Here is a 10,358-nt window from a genome sequence, read left to right on the forward strand (position 1 = left end):
TGGTGTAATTATTGTTGATTTTGATTTATTTGGGCTGGTAAAAAATCTGAGTGGCTGGTAGATTTTTAAAATCTACCTAACACAGTGGCTGGTGGACCAAAAAGTGAATTTTAGGCCCTGTTTGTGAGTGCATTTTACAAAACTTTTCATGTACTCAGATGGGCCGGAGAAAAAGTCCCAATGGACTAAATATAAATATTTACATCATTGCATTTTGGTTATTTCAGGAAGTTTTTCCAAAATACTGTAAACAGTAGGGGTGAAATGGTTCACAAAACTCACAGTTTGGTACGGTTTCGATACATCGACAAAATAAATGCCTGAGAAATATGTAATTTGTATTTAGATTGTCCATTTATTATAATAGTAAACATGGGTAGTTTGAATTCCCAGGAGCATATGGAAACAAATGGACAACAAAAAACAACAGTGCCTGCCTTAAAACATGAAATAAAATAGTCATTTAAAACAGAACTTCAACAACAGTGCATAGTCCAGCAGCATATTTCATTAAGTTAAATAGCAGTGGCTTAAACAAAATAGGACCACTTGAGACTGATTACTTGATTAAAAAAAAAATGTAATCAGATTTTCAAGTTTTTCTTTAAGAAGATTAGTCTTTCCACATGAGTTTACACTGCAGTGAGCACAGATCGGCTTACTGTGACAATGTCAGCCGCTGTGGAGAATACCATCTCGCTAGGGACAGAGGTCCCAGGCACAGCCAGTTAGCTGTGGAGAATACCATCTCGCTAGGGACAGAGGTCCCAGGCACAGACAGTTAGCTGTGGAGAATACCATCTCGCTAGGGACAGAGGTCCCAGGCACAGCCAGTTAGCTGTGGAGAATACCATCTCGCTAGGGACAGAGGTCCCAGGCACAGCCAGTTAGCTGTGGAGAATACCATCTCGCTAGGGACAGAGGTCCCAGGCACAGCCAGTTAGCTGTGGAGAATACCATCTCGCTAGGGACAGAGGTCCCAGGCACAGCCAGTTAGCTGTGGAGAATACGATCTTGCTAGGGACAGGGGTCCCAGGCACAGCCAGGTAGCTGTGGAGAATACCATCTCGCTAGGGACAGAGGTCCCAGGCTCAGCCAGGTAGCTGTGGAGAATATCCTCTCGCTAGGGACAGAGGTCCCAGGCTCAGCCAGGTAGCTGTGGAGAATACCCTCTCGCTAGGGACAGAGGTCCCAGGCACAGCCAGGTAGCTGTGGAGAATACCATCTCGCTAGGGACAGAGGTCCCAGGCTCAGCCAGGTAGCTGTGGAGAATACCATCTCGCTAGGGACAGAGGTCCCAGGCACAGCCAGGTAGCTGTGGAGAATATCATCTCGCTAGGGACAGAGGTCCCAGGCACAGCCAGGTAGCTAGGGACAGAGGTCCCAGGCACAGCCAGGTAGCTGTGGAGAATACCATCTCGCTAGGGACAGAGGTCCCAGGCTCAGCCAGGTAGCTGTGGAGAATATCCTCTCGCTAGGGACAGAGGTCCCAGGCTCAGCCAGGTAGCGCCTTCCTAACATGGCAACATGAAGGTATATTAACTCTTTGGTCTTCCACCATGTAAGTGGATCAGCATCCAGGGGAATACAGTCCACTTCCCTGTATGAGGTCACCTCCTTTTCTGGAGTAGAACCCCTGTAGTCTGCCATCTCTGGAGAGGGGTTGGCTCCTGTGGCTTGACCCTGCAGAATTAAATTAGATGACAATTACTCTCTCTGAAGTAGCTTTAAAAATATGATTTGTTAGAAATATATATCAGACACTATTATGACAATTACAATTATTACCTTATAATGAATTGTTAAATTCCTAATGAATAAAATAATGAATGTCACATTAACAAAATAAATACAAAACCTGTTGTGTATTGGTCACAATCTCTGCTGTGAGTTCATTGTAGACTCTCAGACGAGCAGCAGCATCGAGGTGCAGCAGGGACTTGAACCGGGGGTCCAAAGTGGTGCTCTTGTGTAAGAAGTCTTGGACACCAGGGTCAGCATATCTAGGCTCCAGGTTAACTCTAATAGTCGTCTTGACATCCCTTGCTGCGGGTTTATCTTCATCAGATGCCACCATTGATTTCAGGATTTTCATAGGCAGGACCACAGAAACTGATGGAAGGCTCTGTGCATATCAGTGTTGTGACTGTTTTGGGAGGTTTGCACACTTTGATAACTAGCAGAGGAAGTTTTCTGTCATTTTCAGACAAGGTCACAATATCTTTGATATTCTTCCTCGCGGCTTGATCAGTCAGTGTAGAATACACCACAACTTTCTGCTCAAGGTACCTCTCAACCATGTCATGGCTTGAATTCCATCTAGTAGGGACATCTTGGACTAGTTTGTAGTTTGGCAGCTCCAGCATCTCCTGTTTTGTCTTGAAAACATGTGCAGCAGTTGTGCTTTTATGACAGAAGGATACCACCTTCCTGATCTTTGCTAGGAGGCGAGAGATTGGATCCACTGACATTTTTTTTGAGATGCTAGATTAATAATGTGAGCAAAGCATCCTATATGTTGCCCCAATCCAGCTAGTGCAACTGCATTTACAATATTTTTTAGCGTTGTCAGTGGTCACAGGAATCGTTACATTATCCCTCTCCAACTTCCACACTGCAACTACTGCCCTTAGCTCTTCCCCAAAGTTTACACTGGTGTTACTACTCTCAATGGGACGTGTTTGAAAGACATGGCTTTGTAATCCCCATTCTACCGTAATGAAATGAACCGTTACAGTAAGGTCGCTCTCTGTAGCTCTAGACGTCCAACAGTCTTTTGTTAGAGCAACAGACTGCGTTTCTGACAACTCGCTCTCAAGTTTTTGTTTGTTTGTATAAAGCAGGCTTTAATGTCTGGGCCAAATGTGTACGGGAAAGAATAGTGAAGCGCGCTCGACCACTTTAAACATGTTTGTGAACCCCGCATTATTTACCACGGATATGGGTCGCATTACATACTGCTATAAATTTTGGTATCGCTGCGTTGATTTCTTTAGCCCTACCGGAGTCAGACGCATATTGCTGTCTGAAGGCTGTGGAGAGAAGTGTTTGCCGTTTCATTTTTTCGCCTAGTCCCACGGATTGGCACTTTGAGGTGTCGGCGCAAATGAGTAGTCATGTTACTTGTATTACCACTCTAATAGGCTATCTGCAAAATTAACTGAGCCTACATGTTGTAGATGTTTTATCCACCACTCGTTGGTAATCCCCGTTATAGTTTACAGGGAAACCGAAATGTTCCCATGCGGCAGATCTGAATGATACTGGGCCGTCTTCTTGTTCTGGCTCGCCATGTTGCTCCTTTGCATTTAGCTAACTGCTAATTCCTTCATAAGGTAATTGCAGCTACAACGGTCTCTGTTCTCGTTGGAGTGAAAAAACGAATGAGCGGAGCTGCAGACAACTAAATTACTATGTGGACATTTTTCCCACGTTAATTTATACGCCACTGGTTTATGGAAAAATTTGTTTTTACAATTAAATATCTATATTTTTCTAGCAATAATATATTATTCATGTATTGTTCGGTTCGCAGTGCGTCCCGAACCGTGCAATGTGGACCCTGTACCAGACGGTTCAATACGAATACACATACCGTTTCACCCCGAGTAAGCAGTGAATCAACATTTTACATTTTTGTGTCACTCACTCACACACACACACACACACACACACACACACACACACACACACACACACACACACACACACAGTCAAATTCTCTAGTCTACTAAAGACAAATTACAGTCTTCCTCTTTACTTACTCACCCTGAGCCAGAGGCTACAGCTGGGAAGTGGGTACAGCAGTTATTAGAGAGAGAGAGAGACAGAGAAAGGATACAGTAAACTCAGCCACTGCGACTGAGACAATGATGGGAGGATGTAGATGAAGGCGAGTGACCGTAAAGGCCTTGAAGTGACTCTCTTTCTCTGCCTTCAGCACCTGCCCATTAGGGGCCTAGGTTAATGACAGGTTGGCCCCTGTGTGGGATGAGGGGAGGGGGACGCAGTCAAAATGAGAGGGCACCCCTGGGAATGAGAGACAGGAGAGAGAGTTATTTGCTCCTCTGACAGCCATTCTTACCCCTGGCTACAGGTATGCTCGAGGTAGGAAGGGAACCAGTGTGTGTGTGTCTGTGAGAGAGAATATGTGTAAGAAAGATAAGGTTTGTATTCGTGTGTTTGTGTAGTCACGGTGTGGAGGGGGGCGTGGTGAGGGTGGCAGAGGGGAAAGTTGTCTCCAGTCACCTCATAACTTCACATGAGACTTATGGTCTCTAGCATCTCTGGTTTACCTCAACATCCTCATCAACAGAGAGCGAGAGAGAGAGAGGAGGGGGGACTCTTTGGCTAGACAGTAGTTTATTTTTTTCCTTTTGAACTAACAATACAATTTCAGATTGACTTTCATCAACTCAATACTTGTCATTAAAAGGTATACAAAAGCAGAAAAGTGTGTGACAGAGAAAAGACAAAGGGAATGAGAGAGGGAGTGACTAAAAGCAAATGAAAGAGCTAGGGTTGCTAACATCCAGAGAGCTGAACTCTGTCCTTTTAATAATTACAAACTTCAAAGGCTGTTTCCTCGTTAAAACAGACATAATTCTCTCCATCCTTTGAAGCAGGAGGAATAGAGAGAGATGGACAGAGAGGGAAGGCGCTCTGTGTTTGTAGTGCCAAGAATTGAAAGAGAAAGAAACAATGACGAGAGTAATCTCTTAGATGTGTTTGGTGACTAGTTTACAACAAGTGGAGACTGGGACGGGATGGCCATTTCCTTATTCCAGAGAGAGACCACATCCCTTTTGAAAAGAGATTAGATCGTGAGATAAACATGGAATAATAAGGGTAGACAATAGTGATTCAGAAACGGGCTGAAGCTATTTTTTTAAAGGATTGAAAATAAAACTAATAGTCTACGGTTCTCAGATACATTTTGTACACCCTTTACCACCCCCTGAACCTCGAATAAACACCAATAAATGACAAAGACAAACTCTGGCAGATTAGGTCTTCATATAGAAGTAAAAACATTTGATGCAGAAATAAGACGCATAACAACCCCAATCATGATAACTCAAACCAGAACAGGAACAAAAAGACAGGCATAGCCCAGAACTACAGTATAAAACAATTTCATTTTTAATTCTACACAAAAACATTTTTACAGCATTGTATTGTAATCATTGCAGTAAGTAGCAAATGAAAGAAAAGCCACTGCAAAATAGTGTATTTGGAGAGAAAGAAAATTAAAAAACAGAAAAAGAATGCAGATTTTTGTTGTTTGTTGCAGAGTTAAAAGTGAGAAAACCGCTGAATCCAGGTAAGATCTTATAGTTGAAGAGCGCCTTCGCTAATCAAGAAATATTTCATTAGTAACACTTCCACTGACTGGATGGTTCTGTTTGTACTTGTGCTGTAAGTATGATTGCTGTCACCAAGAGAAAGTAGAGGAAGGGAGAAAAGACAAACAGCAGAGGGACGGAAAAGTACCTCAGAACCCTTGTTTGCATATTGACGAGTGTGTGTGTGTGTGTGGTGTAAGGAAAACTACAGTATTTGTAAATAAGCTCAAGAGTCCAAATGTAGAAATATAGAGCAGAAAATCCCCCTTAGTGAGCTTGTGCCGAGAAAAGGCCCGTTGGCCACCTCAGTCATGCACTCATCCTCTCTCCCTAATCTTGCCCTCTATCCCACGGGGATGCAGCATGGAGGGAATACAGTCATGGATTCCTCTAAATTACCAATCACTCTCATGTGTCTGATACCCTCTGACTGCTCTCAGCCCCTTGTAACATGTTAAACACAAACAAATGTGTGTGTGTGTGAGAGCTTGGTTTCGCGGAATCTAGTGCCAATGACTAGGACAGTAAGGGTTTGGCTATTGTTGGAACACATTGGGGGCGCATTTGGGGTTGTTGTTGATGGTGAAAGCAAAAAAAAACACACAAACATCAATCATCTCACTGCCTAAGTACAGAGCATGCCCAGTGACCTGCTTAGTGACCTCTGACCTTTCGTTGCCATCTCAGCCTTAATGACGCATCACGGTCTGATTTCTAAGGGGCGGGGGGATATGGCCATGAATTAAAATACGACAACAACCACAACAAGATGAACTAAGTGATGACCTGGGGAACAGAGGAACAATTGGAGAACTGGGGTCAGACATTGTGTCCCATATATAGGTAACTCCCAAAATAAAAGGAAACACTTGAGTAAATGAGGGATACGAAGTATATTGAAAGCAGGTGCTTCCACACAGGTGGAGCAATTAACATCCCATCATTCTCAGGGTCATGTATAAAAATGCCCAGTTACCCATTATTTTGGCTACCAAGGCTAGAAGAGATCTGAAAAAGAGCATCTGCTAAATTAATCAAATCTCAGAGACTGAAAGAGGGTCTGAAAAAAAGCATAGGGGGTTTAAAGAACACTTATGGGAGATTCTGTAGTGGCGTCTGAGACAGCGTTCACCACCACCAACAAAACACCAAATGATGGAATTTCACATGGTAGAATGGTGTCGCATCCCTCCAATAAAGTTCCAGACACTTGTAGAATCTATGCCAAAGTGCACTGAAGCTGTTCTGGTGGCCCAACGCCCTATTACGACACTTTATGTTGGGGTTTCCTTTATTGTGGCAGTTACCTGTACTTCCCCATCATAATGAAAAATAAATGATTGCCGAGGATCCCTTTGGGTGAGTTGCGAGACATGCTGCCAAGGGCTTGGAGGAGGAATGGCAGTATACACATGCAATAGAGATATTTAAAAGCTCTGCAATAGAGATACAGCCAGAGCTGTCAGTATTGAGCAACTCAATCCAATAGGTTGACTGGGAAATCCCAACAAGACAAATATGTCAGCAAGATGAGAGTCTAGCTCTGCTTTTCATCATCGGCGTGTGTCTTTGTGACAAGAGTCAAAAGTCTGTGTCCGCCGTGTGCAGTCACACACACACACACACACACACACACACACACACACACACACACACACACACACACAGTGCCTTCAGAAAGTATTCACATCCCTTTACTTTTTCCACATTTAGCTATTAAATTGAGATTGTGTCACACTTTAATAATGTTAAAGTGGAATTATATATATATATATATATATATATATATATATATATTTTTTTTAAATCAAATGTTTTGAGTCAATAAGTATTCAACCCCTTTGTTATGGCAAGCCCAAATACGTTCAGGAGTTAAAATTAGCCTAACAAGTCACATAAGTTGGACTTATTCTGTGTTCAGTAATAATGGTTAACATGATTTTTGAATGACTACCCCCATCTCTGTACCCCACATACATTTAGCTAATGTCCCTCAATCGAGTAGGACATTTTAAGCAGAAATTCAACCACAAAGACAGGGAGGTTTTTCAATGCCGCGCAAAGAAGGGCACTGATTGGTACAGTAGACGCTGAATATCCCTTTGAGAATGGTGAAGTTATTCATTAGGCTTTGGAGGGTGTATCAATACACCCAATCACTACAAAGATACAGGTGTCCTTCCTAACTCAATTGCCGGAGAGGAAAGAAACTGTTCAGGGATTTCACCATGAGGCCAATGGTGATTTAAAAACAGTTACAGAGTTTAATGGTTGTGATATGAGAAAAATGAGGATGGATCAACATTGTAATTACTCCACAATACTAACCTAAATGACAGAGTGCAAAGAAGCATGTACAGAATAAAAATATTCTAAAACACGCATCCTGTTTGCAACAAGGCACTTAAATAATACTGCAAAAAATGTGGCAAAGAAATGTACTTTTTGTCCTGAATACAAAGCGTTATGTTTGGGGCAAATCCAATACGACACATTACTGAGTACCAATCTCCATATTTTCAAGCATTGTGGTGGCTGCATCATGTTATGGGTTTGCTTGTCATCAGCAAGGACTAGGGAGTTTTTTTATGATAAAAAGAAACAGAATACAGCTAAGCACAGGCTAAATCTGATTCAATGTTCTTTCCAACAGACACTGGGAGACAAACTCACCTTTCAGCAGAACAAGAACCTAAAACACAAAGCCAAATCTACACTGGAGTTGTTTACCAAGAACACAGTGAATGTTCTTGAGTGGCCTAGTTACAGTTTTGACTTAAATCTGCTTGAAAATGTATGGCAAGGCATAAAAATGGCTTTCTAGCAATGATCAACAACCAACTTGACAGAGCTTGAATAATTTTTTAAGAATAATGGGCAAATAGTGTACAATTCAGGTGTGTAAAGCTCTTATATACTTAGCCAAAAAAGACTCACAGCTGTAATCACTGCCAAAGGCATTTCTAACATGTAGTCTCAGAGGGCAGAATACTTAAAGATATAGTAGTTTAATTTTTTTGTATTTTGTTAATAAATGTTACAATTTGTCTTCCACTTTGACATTACAGATTGTTTTGTGTCGATCATTGACCAAAAATGACAATGAAATGCATTTTAATCCCTCTTTGTAACAACAAAATGTGTAGAACAGGGCTCCGGGCAGCCGAGCGGAAATGGAGGAAAACTCGCCTCCCTGCGGACCTGGCATCCTTTCACTCCCTCCTCTCTACATTTTCCTCCTCTGTCTCTGCTGCTAAAGCCACTTTCTACCACTCTAAATTCCAAGCATCTGCCTCTAACCCTAGGAAGCTCTTTGCCACCTTCTCCTCCCTCCTGAATCCTCCTCCCCCTCCCCCTCCCTCTCTGCAGATGACTTCGTCAACCATTTTGAAAAGAAGGTCGACGACATCCGATCCTCGTTTGCTAAGTCAAACGACACCGCTGGTTCTGCTCACACTGCCCTACTCTGTGCTCTGACCTCTTTCTCCCCTCTCTCTCCAGATGAAATCTCGCGTCTTGTGACGGCCGGCCGCCCAACAACCTGCCCGCTTGACCCTATCCCCTCCTCTCTTCTCCAGACCATTTCCGGAGACCTTCTCCCTTACCTCACCTCGCTCATCAACTCATCCCTGACCGCTGGCTACGTCCCTTCCGTCTTCAAGAGAGCGAGAGTTGCACCCCTTCTGAGAAAACCTACACTCTATCCCTCCGATGTCAACAACTACAGACCAGTATCCCTTCTTTCTTTTCTCTCCAAAACTCTTGAACGTGCCGTCCTTGGCCAGCTCTCCCGCTATCTCTCTCAGAATGACCTTCTTGATCCAAATTAGTCAGGTTTCAAGACTAGTCATTCAACTGAGACTGCTCTTCTCTGTATCACGGAGGCGCTCCGCACTGCTAAAGCTAACTCTCTCTCCTCTGCTCTCATCCTTCTAGACCTATCGGCTGCCTTCGATACTGTGAACCATCAGATCCTCCTCTCCACCCTCTCCGAGTTGGGCATCTCCGGCGCGGCCCACGCTTGGATTGCGTCCTACCTGACAGGTCGCTCCTACCAGGTGGCGTGGCGAGAATTTGTCTCCTCACCACGCGCTCTCACCACTGGTGTCCCCCAGGGCTCTGTTCTAGGCCCTCTCCTATTCTCGCTATACACCAAGTCACTTGGCTCTGTCATAACCTCACATGGTCTCTCCCATCATTGCTATGCAGACGACACACAATTAATCTTCTCCTTTCCCCCTTCTGATGACCAGGTGGCGAATCGCATCTCTGCATGTCTGGCAGACATATCAGTGTGGATGACGGATCACCACCTCAAGCTGAACCTCGGCAAGACGGAGCTGCTCTTCCTCCCGGGGAAGGACTGCCGTTCCATGATCTCGCCATCACGGTTGACAACTCCATTGTGTCCTCCTCCCAGAGCGCTAAGAACCTTGGCGTGATCCTGGACAACACCCTGTCGTTCTCAACTAACATCAAGGCGGTGGCCCGTTCCTGTAGGTTCATGCTCTACAACATCCGCAGAGTACGACCCTGCCTCACACAGGAAGCGGCGCAGGTCCTAATCCAGGCACTTGTCATCTCCCGTCTGGATTACTGCAACTCGCTGTTGGCTGGGCTCCCTGCCTGTGCCATTAAACCCCTACAACTCATCCAGAACGCCGCAGCCCGTCTGGTGTTCAACCTTCCCAAGTTCTCTCACGTCACCCCGCTCCTCCGCTCTCTCCACTGGCTTCCAGTTGAAGCTCGCATCCGCTACAAGACCATGGTGCTTGCCTACGGAGCTGTGAGGGGAACGGCACCTCAGTACCTCCAGGCTCTGATCAGGCCCTACACCCAAACAAGGGCACTGCGTTCATCCACCTCTGGCCTGCTCGCCTCCCTACCACTGAGGAAGTACAGTTCCCGCTCAGCCCAGTCAAAACTGTTCGCTGCTCTGGCCCCCCAATGGTGGAACAAACTCCCCCACGACGCCAGGACAGCAGAGTCAATCACCACCTTCCGGAGACACCT

At 44.5% G+C, this 10,358-nt stretch overlaps 1 protein-coding gene across 1 annotated transcript; it reads right to left on the reverse strand.

Annotated features, from left to right (window-relative positions):
* Positions 1–1,368: 1,368 nt before the first annotated feature.
* On the reverse strand, positions 1,369–3,381 carry LOC127914257 (zinc finger BED domain-containing protein 4-like). Its single transcript, XM_052489263.1, has 2 exons — positions 1,859–3,381; positions 1,369–1,683 (listed from the first exon to the last, which is right to left on the reverse strand). The coding sequence occupies exons 1-2, from the start codon at positions 2,093–2,095 to the stop codon at positions 1,369–1,371; spliced, it is 552 nt and encodes a 183-aa protein (XP_052345223.1). The 5' UTR covers positions 2,096–3,381.
* Positions 3,382–10,358: the final 6,977 nt, after the last annotated feature.

Source organism: Oncorhynchus keta, chromosome 31, assembly GCF_023373465.1.
Source record: "Oncorhynchus keta strain PuntledgeMale-10-30-2019 chromosome 31, Oket_V2, whole genome shotgun sequence".
Classification (NCBI taxonomy): Eukaryota; Metazoa; Chordata; class Actinopteri; order Salmoniformes; family Salmonidae; genus Oncorhynchus; species Oncorhynchus keta.